Source organism: Meriones unguiculatus, chromosome 9 (genome assembly GCF_030254825.1).
Source record: "Meriones unguiculatus strain TT.TT164.6M chromosome 9, Bangor_MerUng_6.1, whole genome shotgun sequence".
Lineage (NCBI taxonomy): Eukaryota > Metazoa > Chordata > Mammalia > Rodentia > Muridae > Meriones > Meriones unguiculatus.
The window spans coordinates 89,557,432-89,578,594 of NC_083357.1; the positions used below are offsets into that span (position 1 = coordinate 89,557,432).

A 21,163-nucleotide genomic window follows, 5' to 3' on the forward strand; every position below is an offset into this window, starting at 1 on the left:
CATATTCACTTCTGCTCATGCACATACAGACACACAGACACATAAGCATACAAATAACTTAAAATGAGATTAAGCAACCCATTGTCTTTATTGCTCCCCTACCAATCTCCTCATATCTAGTTCTACCAGTGTTTAAATTAAATTTATTAAAATATTCTCAACTCTTTTATGAATAATTTTGAGAAATCAGAGAAGATTCAATAGCCACATAATATGTTCTATGGTCTCCTTCTATCTCCTCAAAGTATGTCTTCCAAATACACCGCTTTTATTAGTAGTAAATTCCATCTTCTTTTTTTTTTTTCTCTCTAGGCTTGCTTTCAAACTTTTCCCCTTGGTGTAAGAGATCCTCATCCTCATCCATCAACTTTTATTCAACAGTAAATCTTAGCTAATATGACCTTTCTGCCAAAGCAGTGACTGATCTCCCCTGTGCTGGTATTTTTGGTAATTCTGCCCTGTTAGCAGTCACATTCCTGACACTAATAAAAAGCTAAGGTTGTGGCACTGTGCTACATACCCAGCCCTTGGTTATTATCTCACACTTGGTCTTATTAGCATAACTCACCCTGGTCTTAAACTTCTTATGCTAGCCAATCTGGTCTCTACCACACAAACCTTTTTTACATATTTATTTTTAATTTATATATTCCTTTTAAGTCCTGATTGTGGCCCCCTCCCTCCTCTCCTCCAGACCCCACTCTCCCACACTCTTCACCTTCTCTTTGGAAAAGAACACTCCACCCCACCAACCTACTCCAGCACGTCAGGTCACATCAGGACTGTACCTCCTCATCCACCGAGGCAGGCCAAGGCAGCATCATCATTAGGGGGAAGTGATCCAAAAGCAGGCAACAAAGTCCATGTCAGGGAAAGCACCCACTCACCATGCTAGGGAACCCACATGAAGTTCAAGCTGCCATGACACAACCAAATTTAAACAATATCTATGTGTAAACCCAGATCTAAAGAAGATACTAGATGGAAAACTCAAACCAATGGAGGTTAACTACACCCAAGAAAACACGGGAAATGAATAACTCCACAGCCATAAAACCAAAAGAAGAGAAACACACAAACACGCTACAACCACCAACATAAAAATAACAGTACTAGCAATCATTGGTCATTAATATCTCTCAACATCAATGTACTTAATTCCCCAATAGAAATTCACAAACTTACTTCTTAAGTCTCTCTAGTGATAAGTGTCAGGCAACACATGTGGCTCATTTCATTCTTAAAACATTTTATAACCTTTATAAATTCAATTTGCTTAGAAAGAACCATCTTTCCCCAAACATGAATCCTCTGATAGGCTATCTCATTCTGAGTGTAAATCAAAAAAAGATGTGTACATACAAGTAATGTTAAATGTACTCAGTAGGTTGTGTGTGTCTTTGTGTGTGTAAGAGAGTGAGAGTGAGCAAGAGAGACCCTGTCTGTCTGTGAAAATAATAATTGAAGAAAAGCTCCCAATTTGAAAATGAATAGGAGGGACATTGGAGGAGTCAGTCTGAAAAATGATATTAATGAAGCACTCAATTATTAAATGCTAAAAAGCATTAAACTTTTATATCAGAACAACAAAGCTACATGAGTTATGTGGAGTATGGCATGTAAAAGCCAGGGAACCGGTTCAGCGAGTAAAGGGTTCACACTGTTTACATCTATGTAAAATTCAACATGGGTCCATGCTAATATAAGCCTTGGCTGCCAAATCTGGAGAGAAGCCTGCAGGGAAAAAACAGCTGATTAATACAACTCATTGTTTAATGAGTTTAGAGAAAATGGTGAGCTCAGGTTTGTGAGAGATGAGAGAATGTTTCAGGAAACTAAGAAAATAACCAATTGAAGAATAAATCCTGTCATCAAATTTTGGCATCTGAATTTACCCATACAGGTAACTATACCAACTTGCATACCAGTATACAACACAAATACACACACTCACACAAAAAAATGCATAATTTTTTAAGATTTGTGAATGAAACCTCGACTTAGTCGGTAATTCCTGCAAGAGAATACACATTTTTATCTCCAACACTGAGTGCAATGTTGTAGTAATTCAACATTAATTAGTAGAGAATTAGTAATTCAATACAGACGTTCAATAGTGCAGTATTAGCTATTTAATAAATACATAAATATTGTAGAGAATAGCAATTCAATAAATTATGTTTATTACATTTTTAGAATAAATTTAGCACGTATCTATAGTATAGAAACATCGTAAGCTTAACATGCATGAGTTAAGGGATTTAGGTTTGTTTTACCTGACATGGAAAAGAGAGAATGCTGTGGAATATCATGGTGAAGACAGGAAAGAAGTGAGGGCAAAACTTTACATTCCGATGCAGGTGGCTTTTACTCATGGAATTAACATAAGGTTAGGACTCATTCTGTTCATCCAAATTGAGTATTTAAAAATAAACACTTTCAGGTCTCATCAAGGCTGGCTGCATCCTCTTCCTCTGTTGTAGGATCAGATAGAAAGGGAGGAGGTCCTCCCCTACCAGTGGACTAGGGAAGGGAGATGGGGGAAAAGAGGGAGGGAGGGTGAGATTGGGAGGAGATGAGGGAGGGGACAACACAGCCGGGATACAAAGTGAATAAATTGTCATAAGTAAATATATAAATAAAAATATATGAACAAATTAAAAAAGAAGATAAAATAAGTATTTCATTGATTTAAGATTTTTATTAACATATAAGCCATAACATGTATTATACATGATGTTGGTAGATGTTCTGATTTTGTTTTATGTGTTAACACATAGGTTTTTAAATTTTATTTATTTATTCACTTTACATCCCAATTGTAGTCCCCTCTGTCCTCTCCTCTCTGCCCCACCCAACAGTTTTTTTTTAATTTTTCTTATTAGTTACATTTTATTAACGCTGTATCCCAGCTGTATCCTGCTCCTCATTCCCTCCCAATCCCACCTTCACTCCCTCATCTCCTCCCTGACCCTTTCCAAGTCCACTGATTGGGGAAGATCTCCTCCCCTTTCATCTGACCCTGTTTTATCAAGTATCTTCAGGACTGGCTGCAAAGTCCTCCTGTGTGGCCTAGCAGGGCTGCTCCTCCCTTGGGGGGTGGGGAGGTCAAAAATCCTACAGTGGCGCAATCATTTAGTGCGCAGTACTTATGTGCCAGTGCAAGCGGAACACATAGGTTTAATGCACACAAGCATACATATCATTAACATTTGCAAAAAATTTAGTGTCAAAAACGCAAATTATTATAACCATTGTAAAGCCTCTGAAGGACTCTTGTCATCAGTTGTACAGATAGCGTTTAGAGAGCCTTGACCTTTGTAGATCATTAAACAAGAAACTACTTAGATATTACCTTCCTGTAGCCAATGCTTATTTTTTATTTGCCATAACACAGTCCACACTATAACTGGAAAGTAATCAGATTTGCTTAATAATCACAATTACATACTGACAGGTTTAGTTATGAGGCTGAAATTAGGGGAGTTTGTGCAATGTAAGAGCCATTGTCACAGGGAAAACCAAAGTGGACATCATTTTGTTTTTTGTCACCATCTCACTCTTTTTTTTTTTAATTTTATTTTCTTTTGTAGAATGAAAACCTAGGGGAAAGGAAGTGATAATAAAGCTAGATGCCATACTTTACTATATGGTTGAGAAATAGCTCCTACTAAATTATGTACTCATGCAAAAAGTTTTTCAATCTATATAGTAGTTGTTCCTTATCCAATGTAATTTAATCAAAACATCAATAAACTGGATAGATTTTAGATAGATTTGTTAATTTATGCATACATATATTAAAAACATAAGTCTAAAAATTATATTAACACATAACAAAGTAGTTGAGAAAGTATCTCACAAAATGTAATCTGTTCTTATGTAAATTAACTATCTATAGTTTCTTAATATTGTTACAACATATCAAAATCATTGTCCTGATTCTGTCAGAGAAACAGGATATTAACAAATGTATAGTGAACTAAATGTAAAAAGTATTATTATTCACATTGTTTATCAATAATGCATTGGTTCAAACAAAGTACAGAATATCCACAGTGCCCAAAACTAGACTGTCCTGTCACTTTTATAGATATCTGTCATTGTCCCTAGTCTGTATCCTTGAAATATAGAACATAGGATGTATGCTTCCTATCTATTTTCCTATTACTTTTGAGTCACCAAATAAATTGAAAGAGAAACTACCAGTTCCACTGATAGGGGATTGCTTTCATATTTCTTAAGTTTTGCAGTTCCACTTGAGTTGAAGAGCATTAGCTGCTGGTTAAAAAAAGGGTTTTCAAAGTTACGGATTTTAGCACTTTGTTGACTGAGGATTCTGATGCTCAGCAAACTTGGCTGAAGCCTGGAAAGTGACAGATGCATGAAAAGCTGAAAAATAGGACACACAAGTGTAGGCTCAGCCGATAAACTTCTGCCAGAGACTGACGACGGGTAAAGTGCTGATGCGAACAGAAAGGTGGGAGAGCTCGCAACTCATTTCTATTGTCTTCCTCCCGCCACAAACGGTGGTTCCATTGATACCAAAATAGTATTCGTCTCCGAGTTGGGTGTTCTGTTTTTATCAAGGGAAAATAAAAATTAGCTAAGGTTTGATATAATAGATGCTTTTCTTACCCTTTGTGCCCATGATACACATAAATGAGACAATTAATAAAACACATATTACTATTTTTCTGTGTAATCCGGTACACGTATATTTTAGATTACTTCTTAAAATGTTCTCTGGCATCAACGAATACAGGATGTCTCGCCACATTATCTGTCGCTGTCTAAGTTGGATAGTTGTCTACTAAGGGAAATCAAAACAATAGGGAGACTTCGACATTCAGGGCTGAACTTTTATCACATTGAAATTGTCTGATTTAGAAAACTGTTTACATTTGAAGGGTTACAGTTTTTCTTGCCCTTAAAATTGGGATGTGAACTTCTTGATTCCCCAGGGCTTTTAGAGGACAAAGTACTTGTACAACCTAGGCGTTTGTGTCTCCGAGGAAGCTGTGCTCTGTGATAACAGAACAGTTGCTCAAAAGCATGCTCAGAAGCATGCTTTTAGGTCACATGCTTGTAGGTCACAGCTCCTAAAATTTTTCACACATAACTTTAATCTGCAGTGAACATATAGCATACAAATAAAATCCAAATATCAATCTGCATGAATTAAGTAAAATTTGACCTTTGAATTTTCTGGATTTCCTGCATTTTCTTTTTCTTTTTGTAAACAGCACTAAACCAATAATTATAATGAAATACAAATTCATAATACATATCAGCTAATTACTTCCATAATCCTTGCAATTGTGTGCACTCAGATCTGCTCAACCTGACCTCTGCGAGAAGACTTTTTTCTTTATCACCCCTTTCACATGAACTTTCTTTGTTCATTATGAGATTTTAATCTGTGTAAATTCAAAAATTTCCCCCGAACTTTGTAAGCAAGACATATTCTATTATTAGTCTAGACTTGATCTGTTAAATTTGAACTTTTGTTTTCCTAAAGACACCTAATTAGGTATCAACCAGTAGGGGTTGGGACCTCTAAAACACACTCTCTCCCATTTTTAATAACCATTGAAATGACATATTTAATGGAAGCCCCTCCATTCTACAGGTACATGGTTTCTTAATTGCTTTGTCTGTAGTCTTGGCATGCATAATAAACAGGAAACTCTTTCTTCTGAAATTGATGTTCCTATTAGCTTCCTTCTGCAGTAGCTATTAACCACAACTAAAATGTAAATATATAAATCAAAATAAGTGCTCCATAATGGAGATCATAAAATCTACTACATAAAATGACTTCATATAAATATGCTAGACTATATCAGCAGCCAAAATATTAAACTTTAAACTGAAAAATATTACAAGTTAGACAAGCCATGTAAAATCACCACCAAACAAAATATTGCTACAATTATTTTTTTCAAGGTCAAAGTTATGAATGAGGAAATAGAGATGTGAAAATATGCTCCAGTGGTAGAAATTACATCTCTTATGATGCACATTTCTGTGAATAATGACATATGGTATGATAATTGGCGAGAAAGAAAAAAATGTGAAACGAAAATATAAAAATCACGGTCACAGTAAAAATGCTAAAAATGGCAACATTTTACACTTCCATTGTACTAATTCCTTTATGCAAACCTGTACAAATTATTTGAAGTGGCTAATATATGTATATAAACTGGCATCACCTTCACACACAGTATACAAACAGTTGAGGTCAAACATAGGAAAAAAATACCAACAAAGGAAACTTAAGATGTGGATCTTAATTTAGGTCTGTCTGACAAACCTGTGTACATTGGTTTTATGTTAGGAAAAGACATCTTCAAAGAGCCCTAACTGGACCACATTAAATGATTTGATACCATTGATAATTTCAAAGTTCAGAAAATAGTTCATAGTTAAGAATACACCTAAACAAACAGACAAAAATACTTATAAGGATGTTCAGATACTTTTTTAATGGGTTGATCTTTAAAATTTCCAAATCAATAGAATTTCTATATCTCCCAAGACTATGTTCAGTTTTAGATTAAATCAACTTTTTAACTAAATGATAATTAATAACTTCTTATAGTATCTGGATATAAAATTTATATTTTGCTTTCCATAAATATATTTAATCAATTTTCCAATTCTGTATCAATTTAGCACATCTTTCTGAATTATTTTTTCTCATTTATCTAAAATTTATTGCATATTTATATTCCCTAGCACTATTTGCTTGATTCCAAAGAGGTAGCCTTTTTTGTTGTGCTATCTTTTAGTATCATTGTCTGGTACCTGGGAGATACTTAATAAATCTTTAGGGAACCAGTATATGTCTGTTATTGCCTTGATGTGTGTGTGGAAAAGGTCATGAAACCTTACTGAAAGTGCTAAATAATGTCAAATCCTAATGCAGACAGGATAGTGTTGAACGTGGGAATTGTTTGCTAATTGGTAAGGATTTCTTTCCAGGATGATAAAAGTGTGCTAAACTGGAAAGTGGTGATGATTACACAACTTCATGAATATTAAATTCACAAAATGTGCAGGATAAATTAGTTATAATGTTATACAAACCAAATCTCAATATGTCCAGGTACAGTTGTAAATAAGCATTAATTCTGTGGGCATTGACAGCTTTTCTCCCAAATATGCAAATTCATATTGACAATAACTAAAAAGGTACAAAACAGAACACATAAGTGGAAATGGATGAGAGCTACAAATGTGAGTTTCTTTCTCCTGCTGGGAATTCTGTCTATCTTCTGACCAATGTCTCTGATCTATAAGCCACAATATGTACACACTTTGTAGCCACAGAAATTTCTACAACTATAAGCTCGATTTCAGTGTTTGAAACTGCAGTCAGAGGTACAAATCTTTACCATAAAGTGAGTCACGCTTAAAATTTGCTTTCTAAAGAAACCATGAAACCGAAACATTTGAATTCAAGAGAGCAAAGCTTTGAAAATATATTATGTCTGGAAATGGTTAAGAATTCCAGAACTAATTTTAAAAACCATATCCTAGTTTTACCACTTTAATGTCACTGGCAAGTCAATATAATTTCATGAATGAGCTTGAATAAGCATCAAGACACCGCAATGAATAAGCCAGGCCATTCTTTGTGATAGGAAGGTTTGCTGCAATGCTGGGTGGTGAATAACAAGGAGATTAGCGTTAGCCAAACCATCTGTTGTGAGTTGTCAGTCTCAAAGAGGACACATCACAAACAAGAATTCCCTGAAGTATGATACCACTGAGATGCTTTTAATGATAGTGTTTATCCCCACTCTGCACGTGAACAAGCTTACATGGCAGGAGGTGCACACACACAAGACATGAGTAAAAGGAAGCGCATTGCTTCAAACTCAAAGAAAATAGAGTTTTCATCAAGAAGCCAAAGAATCATTTAATTGCTGTAATATTTCCTACAAAGATTTCAATCTCACTTCACAAAAATTGAATTATAGCCCGCGTACACCGGAGAAGGGAAGCGCGCCAGGTGCCCCTATGAAAACCGGCTCAATGTGCATCCCGATTTGTCCTCACCGTCTTTGAGTTCTGAATGCCCACCATTTGAAGCTGAGCTTCAGAGATCTGGATAATAACATAAATCTTATACTATCCAGCAGTCTTCCTGTGTAGACCCCGAGAAATGTAGCTCAGACAGGCAGCGTAATCAATATTCAGATGGATACGGATCACGAGATGAGCTGACACATCTTATTCCACAGGCTCTTTCAGTCAATTTTGATTTTAAATCATCATCTGGAAAGCCAACGTGAGTTTTATGCCCCATGAAGTCATTTTTGTGTGATGTCGTGCAACCAAAGGCTATAATTTATATATTTGTCATAATAAAGTAAAAAAGTATTCATTGTTTTAAAGTAAACAAATCATATTCTCCCCCCCACCCATTTTGCCAGTTTCTTAAAAATAAATTGTGTTTGGGTGTTTGAAATTTACAATGTGATTTTTATGGGAGACTGTGAAATAATTATCTTAGTAAAGTAAAAATTACAATTACAGTGTCTGACATATCACATAGATACACTTATTTAATAGGCATTACTAATAAAAACACAATTTAAAATTCTAATTTAAAAAAAAATTAGCTCATGCTGACATAAGAACCAACAGACCAATTGTGAAATGGAATCACAATTTAAAATTTGCTACATGATTTGAATCAACATTTTTCTAAAGAAGATATTAAAGAGGCCAACAAATATTAGCCTTTAGCCACAAATGAAATCACAATGAGGCTAACAGATATATATTTTTATAAATACTAGAATCATTTAATCACTAAGTTAGTGGGTAGGTAGAAAGATAGATAGATAGATAGATAGATAGATAGATAGATAGATAGATAGATAGATAGATAGATAGATGATAGATAGATACTAGCCAGAATACAGAGAAGTGGAAATTCATACACTATTGGAGCTAACAGAAGGAAATGTGATTGTGTAAAAGAGACAACTCTGCAACTTGCATATTGTTACTGTTTTTTTATAAAACTGTCTTTGTTTCTCAGTCTCTCTCTTAACCCAAATACAATACAAATGATTGAGACTTTTGTTTAATAATAATTTTTGCAACATGATAACTGAGATGATATTACTCTATTCTTAACCCTCTAAGCTAGTTTTGTTTCTTCCCAGCCTGCATCTCAGGGAAACTTGCATTTTGTAGGTTTCCTACTCCAGTTCCTCTCTTACTGTCTTTCCTGGTCTTCTGTCCTCTTCTGAAACCCCTACTACCTCCACTAACTCCTCCTCCCCTGGCTGGCAGGATGTCCAGGATGTATTTTCTCCCCTGCTCAGCAATTGGTTGAAATTGCTTTATTGACATATCAGGGGACCATTGGGGAGCAGAGTTTATATAACATTAAGACTTTAGATTCTCAGAACAAGGCTTGAAACCAGATATGGGAGATACAGAAATCAGCATTTCTATTGTACAAAAACCTTATGCCTAGAGCTTACAGCATACATGGCCACAACAGACATCAAATGAGATGTCTATCTATTAGTAAATAATTTTCTTAAAGTTGTGTATATAAACTATGGAATAATAATAGCCACAAAGAAAATACAATTCTGTTGCTTTTTGAAACAAGAGTGGACAGGAATAAGTTGTGCTATGTGAAGTAAGGCAGATGCAAAAAGACAAATACTGGATGTTCTCACTGAATATGGAAGGTAAAAATAAAAGATTACAAAGAAATTGTGAAAAATAAGTACAGACTCCAGAAGGCCAGAAAGATCAGAGAGGAAAAATAGTGAAAGGATAGGCAAGGGATAGCTCAAGAGAAGTAAGGATGAATGTGTTCCAGTGTTTTGGTCAATGTAACATATTTTCTTTGATTTTTAAGTTTTGAAAGATGTGTTTTATTTTATTGTTTGAAAATTTTATAAAGTATATTCTTGTCATTTTATTTCTAGTTTCCCAATCCTATCAGATGACCCTTTCTTTCTCTTCCTTAAACATATACACACAAAGCCACCAAAGCATATAATTCCAGTTTATGATGGCCAGCTATTCCTGAAGTACATTGATATATATACCCAATGTTCCTCCATCAAAGAAAACTTGATGATTTTTTCCTATCTAAGCAGCTATCATTTGTAAGTAGCATCTTTTGTTTTGTTTTGTTTGTTTGTTTACTTTTTTGTTTTGTTTTTGTGTTTTTCTATGTAGCCTTGGATGTCCTGGACTCACTTATTATTCCAGGTTAGCCTCAAATTCACAGAGATCTGCCTGCCTCCTCCTGTGCTGTGTGCTGGGATACAGGTTCATGCCACCATGCCTGGCTGTAAACAGCTTCCTGACTAAGAGTTAAAATCAGTGCCCTGTCCTTCCTATGTGCTGAGGTTTTGTTTAGTTTGAGCTTATGCACATATTGTGCATGCTGTTTCTCTCTATCTGTATGTGTATATGTGTGTCAGTTTGTAATATATATATATATATATCCTGTTGTGTCTACAACAAGCTGCTTAATAAAACTTTCAGTACCAGAAATATATTACATCATTTTGAGTCATTGGCCAAATGAGGCCCCAAAGGCCCCCTGTATACAAGAGGCTGTTGCCAATGTTATTGATTTCCTATAAAACTTGACAGTAAGAATTTATTGCTGAGGACATCACATATTTATGGCTTATAACATGGACAAATCTAGCTGCTACTCAGTTGGAAGCTTCATCCTGACTGGAAACCATTCATTATGCTAGAAGGTGCAATAATAGCTAGGTACCAGGGAGAAAAGGTAAAAACCAATCTCACCCAGATATAAGTCCAAAGCACTGATCTGCTGGCAAGATATGTCCTCTGTTGTAATTGTGGCATGGATGTTAGAGTAGTAATCTATTACTTTTTGATTGACTTTAAGGCCTACTCCATGAGATCAAACCCAAACCTAGGATGTTTAGTTAGCCGGAGAGCTGATACTATCTATGCGGTGGATTCTAGAGAAAAACCTACTTCTATTATTCTGCTCAATGAGCATAGAAATAAAATCATTTCTAACCACGAATTGTCATAAATTGTGAAATATGAAAAAGAAGATGTGTTAGACAGATGACTCCATATTTTTTACTCTATTAAATGTGTGTTTGCTCTATTGTTCAGGACTAAATATCACTCTTCCTTTGGAAATACACACAGAACCTTATGGAAGAAGGGAGATGAAAGACATAGAGGGGACAAGTGCTCCACAAGGAGAGCAACAGAGCCAAAAGTCCTGGGCCCAGGGAGGGCTACAGAGACCGATACTCCAATCAAGGTCCATGCATGGAAAGGACCTAGACCCCCTGCTCAGACGAAGCCCATAGATTGCTCAGTTTCCAAGTGGGCTGCCTAGAAAGGGGTGCAGGGGCTGTCCCTGACATGAACTCAGTGGCTGGTTCTTTGATTGCCTGTCTCTGGGAGGAAGGTGCGAACCCGGGGTGCAGCCTGCCAGGCCACAGAGGAAGATGATGCATCCAGCCCTGATAGGCTAGGGTCAGATAAAAGGGGAAGAGGTCCTCCCCTATCAGTGGACTAGGGGCAGAGCACAAGGGAAGAATAAAGAGAGTGGGTGAGACTAGGAGGAGACAAAGGGGGGAGGGTGCTACATCAGGAATACAAACTGAATAAATTTAAATAAATAAATAAAATGGTCAAAATATCAGAAAATGAAAGAAAAACATACTTTTCTGGTACACAATACTTTTGATTGTTAATAAAAAATTAAAGTAGATGAGTTAGCTTTTCAAAATCTGTAGTTCCTTTACTATGCTGAGTGTGATTATCAAGTAAAATCAATTAAAATTAATTTATCTATGTACAATGAATCTCATCTTATTTATACATTGGACAGTCTCATAGTTATTCTCTTTTTTCCTCAGTGTACTTCATGAATGACTGTGATTCAAGGTTCTGTCTTGTATCAATCTACTTTATAAAATAAAATAGTTTACACAAAAGAATATTTTATATATTCACTTAACTTATGAAGGTCCAGGCTTAGTGCCTTGTCTTTTAAATAGCAGGGTTTAGGAGACTATGGCAGGAGAATTCTTATGAGCTTGAGTAAAATCTAGGCTAAATAGTTCCAGAACTAGATTATATAACAAAAATGTCTCAAAAATTATAAATAAATAGCCTTAAAAAGATAATTTCAGAAATCAGATCCCTTAATAATGCCTCTTATTTGTTACTTATTTGTGTGATATAACATAGTTGTACTTCCTCAGAAGAGGTCGTCATACTGACACCAGGTAGAGGCCATGGTGGTGACCTCAGATATACTACCAGAGGGCCTCAGAAGTGCCTGGAATGCCAATGGCCTTTTTTCCTTTAAATGACTAACAAACACAGTGAACTGGTTGTAGTCTCTTCGGTGAACAAATGATCCTGGAACATAAATATCTGACCAACAAATTCAGTTTCAGTTTTGTCCTAAGACAAGAGCCCTAAAAGGGATCTGCTGCTTCTTTTGTGGTCAACCTCAGCATTTCAAACTGAGCCCATTAAATGAGTGATTTATCTTGGGTCATCTCTGCTAGGTTAGCACACTGTGCCTCTGTGATAGAAGCTTACTCTGTTCCAGATGACATCAAACACAAACCTCTTATTTAAAAATACTATTGATGAGTTAGGAGCAAGAGAAAGAAGTCACATTTGTAAGCACACACATTAGCACATGGCAGATCAGGCCCTGATGCCTTTATTCAGATTTTGAAATAGAGACACAAAGAAATAAACATAATGAGCTAAAACATAGAGAAGAGCCAGGTCAATTACAGATTAGAGGTTAGGAAGATCAATGACAACATATTTTAAACAATGTTAACTGGTGGAGAGCCAAAGTAACAATAAGTAAAACATTAATGCATAAACAGATACACAAACCAACACACACACACACACAAACACAAACTGTACACACACATGACCAGGCGTGAAAACCAATATATAACAACATTATATAGACAGTGGAGGTTATATTTAGGAATGTATGTATATACACACATGATTCCCATGCTATAATAAATTAATATGTGAATAGGTCATAAATTTGAAGGAGAGTCGGGGGGGAGTAATGAATGGAAAGGCTAGGAGAGAGCATATAGAAAATAAAATAAAATCACATGATAGTCTCAAAGTTAAATTAAAAACATTAGTTTCTATTTCATTATTAAATTACAGAGTATTTTAATTGACTTAAATTCTTAGCTACTCAATGCCTTTGGGAGGAAGTAATCACAGAGGAATTAAATTCATATGTATGTATTTCTATAAAAGAGATTGAAATGTATATCAGAGGAACTATGGGCTCAGCAGCTACAACTTCATGATAGTTCAAACTTCTCAGTACTGGAGTTTCAGAATCCTCAGTTACAGAGAAAGCCCCACTTTATGAACCTATTGCATTACATTTGCACGCACTACCTTGGCTGTAGATATGGTTTGACATTATTTTGTTCCTTATGTGATTAATTATATGCAACCTCCATATGACTGGAATTGCTAAATATGGTGGCATAAAAGAGGTACTAGAAAATATTTTACAAATGCAGATAGCTAGGGATTTAAACATAGAAAACACTAAAATAGATCCAAAATTCCTGGGTAATAAACTTAAAAAAATAGTTTAAAAGAAAACATCCCAAGGTATTAGTATGTGTCCACATCTTGAAAGTAAATTAAATTGGGTGGAGCAAACGCCAGAGTGGATAAGGTGCCCCCTGACCCCAATAACCTGACCCCTAGTGCCCACTTAAAAGTCAAGTTGGTGGGATCTTTTGTAATCAAAGTGCTGAAACCAGAGACACGAAGATCCTGGGGCCTTACTGGCTACCCAGATTAGTCAAATTGGAAAACTATACATTCAGTAAAAGATACTGTCTTAATAAAATAAAATACATTAAGCAGATACGTGGTTGAGAAAGACATCTGAGGCCAACTTTTGGTCTCTGTGTGAGTGTTCCTTCACTCATGTGTACACGTACATTCACTTTTCTACACAACCACACACAGGTAATGACTGAAGTGTGCATATTTTCTCTCTCTGTGGTGTGTGTGTGTGTGTGTGTGTGTGTGCGTGTGTGCGTGTGTGTGTGTGCGTGTGTGTGTGTGTGCGTGTGTCAGTTTTGGAACATAAATACCATGAAGATCAGCATCCATTTTGAAAAAAAAAAAATCAGTTTGCTAATTCCTCTATGTTGGACCTGAGTTTAGTCTTTTCAGTGGAAAGGAGAGTGATTTTACTCATGGAGCCATCTAGCTTGTCCCAGACAATGAATTTTAGTTATTGAGTTATAAAAGTTTCCACTTACTCAAACTAAGTGTTATAGCACACACCTATAATAATCGAAATTGGGAGATGGATAAAGCAGAATTATGAAATACCCATCATCAGTCTCAAATGAGTTTGAGGCTAGCCCTGTGCTAGGTAATACCCTATGTTTAAACAGAAGAAAAGAGAAAATGAATCAAGAAGGTATTATTTTTCTACACAGATGAGTAGAGCTTATTTAAAGGAAATTTGGAAAAAAAAACAGTATAAATCAAGAAAAATTAGGATATAACCAAAAGCACAAAGACACCATGAAAGAAAAACATCTTATTAAATTCAAAATCTCTCCTATATTCTTTTCATTGGCTAGCCTCCTTCAAGCCCTTTGAGCAATCAATATCTTAGGAAAAAAAATCCAACGTCAATGCAGTGTGAGCTCTGGAAATGTAAGCCCACCTCAATGCCCAGGAAATTTATGTTGTTGCTGTTGTCACTACATGCTTCCAGCTCAGAAAACAGCTATGTCTTCTTTCAGAGCTCTGAATCCCAGGGTATTTCTCATAATCGGCAGATAGATATTATAGTGCTGTGTCAGAAAGTAACTCCCTGGAAGGATAATTGTGTGTGTGTGTGTGTGTGTGTGTGTGTGTCAGTCTTCCAATAAAGTAAATAAATAAATAAATAACTTACAAAACATACTTTCCAACTTGTTTCCTAATGATCCTTTCTTTTGGGAGAAAAAAGCTGTTACAAGATAGAAGTTAATTTACAAGTAATATCTCTTAGCTATTATAACTTCAGCACCTTTTCTAAAGCTAACCTCGAACCCCCCTCTGCACATTTACAGCCAAATGGAGAAGCCAAACAGCCAGGGAACAGAATTTTCTTGAATCTTGACTCATTTAGATCCCTTCTGCTCTGCTTGACCCATGCTAAGAGATTTCCTCCCTTCTGAACTATCTTCCCTGCACTCCTTCCTTACACCCATTTACACATTTGCTATTCTGAACCACTCGCTGAAGAGCGGAAATCCGACCACACCCACTTCAAAGTTCCTTTACAATAACTTTGTAAAAAATGATTTCTTGCATGACAGAATTTCCCTGTGGCGTTGGGACACCTTCACATTGCCATCTGTAATTTTTCTTCTGTTTGAAACAATCTCCCGTGTGCCACTCCTGTTAATGACGGAGATACCTCCTGATGGTGCTTAACATTTAATAGTGCTGGAGCTTTGCATTTGCCCAAGCAACCTTTTCCATTTACCTTACCTCAAAGGCCTTCTAATTTTTCTTCAGAGACAGAAATCCTTTAAGCCCATTGTATCCTTAGGCTACAAATTTACTGAGATTTAGGTTTCCAATAAGAGTGTTGAGATGAATGCCACCATCTCATTTATGAATCAATTTTTGCCCATCGGCTTTTTACTGTTATTACCTTTTATTTTATTTTGCACTCCTACGAGAAAAATCATACACATATGCATATATATGTATATATATATGTATATATATGTATATATATATGTATATACACACACACAAACACACAACCCTAATGTATATGTGTGAATATTTACCTATATTGATCACATGTACAACCTGTTCATAAGTTACGGATAATAAACTGAGGAAAATGTGTATGAAAAAATCTGTATCTAACATGTATAAGCTCCTTTCCCAAAAATTGTCATACTTCTTCCATTCTTTACATTGGAGAACGACATCCAGAACAGAAGTTCTGCAGGTTGGATTTATAACTGATTAAAGAAGCTTTCTCCCTGACTGTAGACCGCAGACCTCAATATAGAAGCTGGCGTGATGCATTTCATATAACTCTGTACTTTTGGGTCCCAGTGAAGGCAGTACATTGAACTGTAGAAATGACAGAAAAATAATAGTTATAAGGGAAATTATAGCAGTATGAAATTATTTTTGAAAAGATTTCAAAGGAAAGGGAGAAACGATGACTTGTAATTTCTGTGATCATTAATCCTTCAGATAGGATGCCAGTGTTTCTTTTTTGTTTTCATGCTTATTAAGTGTTTGCTTTTGCCTAAACCAGGAAATGAAGACTTAATGATAGGATATCACTTTCCTGTTTAAAAAAAAAATGAGTATGCCGTGCCCTTTAAGAGATTAGTTAAAGAGTTATAACATATAATGCTGTAAATAAAATGTCACTATGTTTGCGTACTTTTTTTTAATCTTACAATTCTTTACACTTTTGATACAAGTGGAGTACTTGATATAATGCAAACACATCTGACAGGTTCTGTCAATTATAACCCAATTTAGGATGGTATTCCCAAGAGTACCAAATGTTAAATTTAAAATAGCTATGTGCTACAGTTATCTAGGACCATATGATTTGACAATTGTTCCATGGGTTGTGACAGCTCAAAGATGTCTGGGGACCTTTGTAAAGATGATTTTCATAGTGATATAAAAGGTGCAGTGTTTTCTCTGGTGCCATGTAACAGGCTCAATTGTGAGTTCTTCATCCTTTTTCTACTAAAAACTTTGGTTTTATTTTTTAAGTAAAAAAATTATTCGTCTCCTGTGTATCATAAATGAATTTATTTTGGGATGATTTGTTGTTTCCTATTTTTACACATGCATATGAATTTGATTATCCAAACTACTGATCATAGCTATTTCAGGTTCAAACTAAACATGAGGAATTCACACTTAATTTTAAATTCTAAATTTACCTTAAGCCATAAATTGGTTGCCTATTTAATCAAGTGAAAATAGATTCACTCTATATAAGAAACAGCTTGGCTTACAACAAATCACATATCTTTAGCAGTTAATAGGCGGTTTGAAAAAAATAATAAATTTAATTTGCTGATACCGTTTTCTTATTACCACTGGAAATTGAGTAAATTGAAGGCCACAAGGATTCAGTGAAGACTTTTGCCACTGTCTGTTTCTGTTGTACAGTCAGTCGAGAAAAGTATTTTTTGTTTTAAAATTATCGTTTTTATTGTGACAATGTTCTGCCTGTAGACAATGATCTTCACTTCCGTTATTCCACTCCCACTCTCCCTGAGATCCTTTTCCTTCTCAATTAGCATTCTTCCTGCTTTCATGTCTTTTTATAATACTGTGCAGGTCACTCTAATCTATGTTCATTACTGCTATAGCTGTCTTATATCTAGGAGAGAGTCATCGCACTCTTCTCTATCTTCAGGCTCTTCTATCTTTTCCTCTCCTCTCTTCCATAATGTTCCCTTGACCTTTGCTACTTCACGTGCAGAAACCCTACAACTAGATCTAAAAATGAGGGTGTTACTTCATCTAGTTCGCTAAAGAAGTAAATGTCTCCACACTTAGCTCCATTTCTCAGACTAGATTCTGTCAAACTGTCATATAAAATATACGAAAGCTCATAAAGAATACATAAATCATTATTGTTGTTAAAGTAATATGTATTTCAGTCGTCCCTTATTATGGACTAGTAGAAGGCAGGTGAAGTCTATAGTCAAAAAAAAAAAAACCTTGTTTATATTTATTTTTGTTTAAATTTTATTAGGCTAGTCCATAATATAAGATCCATTGTTACCAATCCATGACTTAATGATTTATTTTGACAGACTTTTTAAAATTAATTTGTGTGTCTGTTTGCATGCCGTGAGTGCATGGGTGCCACCATACACAGAAGAAGGTACTAGAGTCTGCGGAGCTCGAGTTAGGAACGATTGTGAGCCATATGACACAGTTTCTAGGAACCAAACTTGTTCCCTGTGCTCTAGCGTAGTGATAGATCAGCTTGAAAACTTAAGAGTCTTTCAGGAAAAGAGACTCTCAATTGAGAAACTGTCTCCATGAGATTGGCCCATTGACAATTCAGTCAGGATTTTTCTTCTTTGGTGATCAATACAGAGGTCTCTAGTTCACTGTGGTTGGTTGCCACCACCAGGCAGGGAGTCCTGGTGGATATAAAAAAAGCAGGGTAAGCAAGACTGGAGCGGCAGCACTCCTCCGAGGATTCTGCTTGTTTATCTTTTTACTTTTAGTTCCTGCTTGGGCTTCCTTTGATGAAGAACTGAGATATAAAAATGTGAGATGAAATAAACAATCCCCACCCCTCGGTTGCTTTAGGCTACGTTGCTTTTTTTGTTCCTTTGCTTGCTTGTTTGTTTTTGTTTTTGTTTTTTGTTTTTTGTTTTGTTTTGTTTTAATCACAGCAACAGAAACTCTAAGACAAGCATAATTTCTCTTAGCTCATGAGGCATATTTCCCACTCCTCTGTACGTAATTTTAGATTATTTCAGTCTTAAAAACAAAATTTTTTTCCAACAAAATTAAGCAATTATCAGTTCTTATTTAACCATGAGCCCCATACATATCATATGATTTTTTTTGGTCTACCAGTTTTTGTGAAAAATATTTAACACATATAATTCTGATTTTATAAAAATTTAAAGTAGGTTTTTCAGGCTTCACATTTACCTTATGGTTAGCTGCATTAAAATAAATGGGAGTATAGAAAATTGAACTGAGAAAACCCAATGTTTACCACAGATATTTTCTTTAAGAAAAAAAAAAAAAAAGGCGAAGAGCAGAGTGACTTTTGGAATCTTATCAAGTAGCTGATCTTCTGCAATACAGAAAGGATCCAAAATAAACAAAAATCAATTAGTATGCAACAAGTAATGATCAGCTATGATTTAAGCTTCTTGGGGAAAAGAATTGACTCAAACTGAATAACAATCACTCTAGAATATATTTTAATTACTAATTATTTAACAATAAGCCAGAACAAGATCTGCAGCAGTTCTTTGATATAAAATATTGAAATTGTGCTACAATCTGTTATTTTATTTATTTTGATGTCATGAAAACAAAGGAAGTATTCATTCAGATAATAAAATAAGACCAGGAAAAATTTGAGGGTATTGAAAAAAAAAATATCCGTGCAATGGTACAGATGACACGCTTACTGTAAATGAATGTCTATTCCCTTGTCAACTCAGTTAGAAAATTTGCTTCTCAAAATCTGGCATTGAAAAACGAAAATTAAAAGATATGTTGCTTTTGTGAGGTCAGCTATTTAATGTATTTACATCAGACTGAGCAACTTCCAGTGAGAAAATATCTGATGAAAGCCTCTCTGTAGTAATTCCCATAAATATGTAAAGTAAAAATGGTAGAAGTAAATATGACAGAAGCTTTATTAATATTATCGAGGTGATTGGATTGAACTCAGAGGTAAAGAAATAAAAGGTTCAATTATCCATACAATGCTTTATGTTCAATAAAATATGAAATATTAGAACACAATAGAGTTAAGTATAATGCTGGACATAAAACAAGATCAGTCAGATGGGCTTATTAGGTAGAGGTTGGTATTTACATTCAACACAGAGAAAGGTTGGGAGAGGTAGGATTTAAACTATTATGTTTACTACTTTCTTATCTCAATATTTAATAGTCAGCTGGTGAAACTGAACTTTCCAGAAAGCAGTGATAAAAGAATTTGAAATATATGTTTTCAAGATAATCAAAGCAAAAGAAATTAGTTGAATCCACTTTGAAACCAGAAAAACAGTGCTTTTCAAACATGTTGCAATTGCTCTTAGCTTTATCATTCTTCTTTCTTCTGATAGTAGAATGTAGAAAAGAAATTTTAGGAGCTGAGGATTTCAGATAACTCACTTTAGATGTATTTATTTCATCTATTGCATATATGAGCAGATGAGTTTCTGTAACATCAGTATAACGAAAATGACTAAAAACGCACCCGAGAAATGGAACAAGGTGCTAAATCCATGAATAAATAGATTATAACAATGATTATATGTTCCAGAGTTCAGACTACCTTATATAAAATTTCAGCATAGAAATTAAAATAGATTAATAAACAGCATCGAAATTAAAATAAAGTGATAATTAGATTGCAGAGAAATAATGTTTGAATGGGTAAAATATCAATACATTTTCTTATTGGAGCTTCTTCCCTGGTCTGCTTGCTTTTTGAGGTCTAACTTAAAAAGAGCATAGCTTTTGAATTTTCCTCTTTTTGTCTTTTTCTTTTGTATAATGGAAAAACCAATACATGCTTTCCCTGACACTCTGGGCTTTCTTATTCTTGGAGCCCCCTGCTCCATCCGTCGTGAAGCTGTTTACTGACACCTAGCCATGGAGGATATATTGGACTCAAAAGTTGTTGCCTTCTCTCCTCTTCCCCACCTCCCTCCTGGCTGTAGCTGTCCAAGTTTGCACTTCACCTGCCCTGTGTTTTCTCTTCACCTCTAATAAACATGTCCCCAAAGAAAGAGAAGAGAGAAAAGGGTTAAAGGAGATATGGAGAGGGAGAGATGGAGAGAGAGAAAGCATTTCAGTATAACTGGTATTCTCTTATTTATCATACCACAGAAGCATTCTGTTGTTATTCTCTTTTTAATGTACTTTAGGATAAGGTGACAATTAGCAACTAAAAATCTTGGAAAGACATGAACTCAATGGCAGGCTCTTTGACCTCTGCATCCCCCAAGGGAGGAGCAGCCCTGCTAGGCCACAGAGGAGGACTTTGCAGCCAGTCCTGAAGATATCTGATAAAACATGGTCAGATGAAAGGGGAGGAGGTCCTCCCCAATCAGTGGACTTGGAAAGGGGCAGGGAGGAGATGAAAGAGGGAGGGTGGGATTGAGAGAGAATGAGGGAGGGTGATACAGCTGGGATACAGAGTTAATAAAATGTAACTAATAATAAAAATAAAATAAAACAAACAAAGAAACAAAAAAGAATAGTGCAGAATGTGAACCTTTGAAATTTCCTTACTGGTCAGAGAACCTCTTGTTTCAACAGCTGATTCACAGTTTGGATGCTTTTAGATCTAGTGCTGATG

The 21,163-nt window shown here is 35.4% G+C and overlaps 1 protein-coding gene across 15 annotated transcripts in view; it reads right to left on the minus strand.

Annotated features, from left to right (window-relative positions):
- Pcdh9 (protocadherin 9) overlaps positions 1-21,163 on the minus strand; it is a 939,984-nt gene that overhangs the window by 282,337 nt on the left and 636,484 nt on the right. Inside the window, exon 6 of one of the 15 annotated variants that reach the window (XM_060391510.1) lies at positions 3,951-4,576. The exons of 11 other annotated variants lie outside the window; for them this stretch is intronic. In XM_060391510.1, the coding sequence (XP_060247493.1) occupies positions 4,347-4,576 (230 nt within the window). In that variant the 3' untranslated portion in view covers positions 3,951-4,346. Of the gene's footprint in view, positions 1-3,950; positions 4,577-21,163 lie in introns of those variants that run through there. 3 more of the 15 variants (XM_060391514.1, XM_060391516.1, XM_060391517.1) reach the window with 3 other exon arrangements.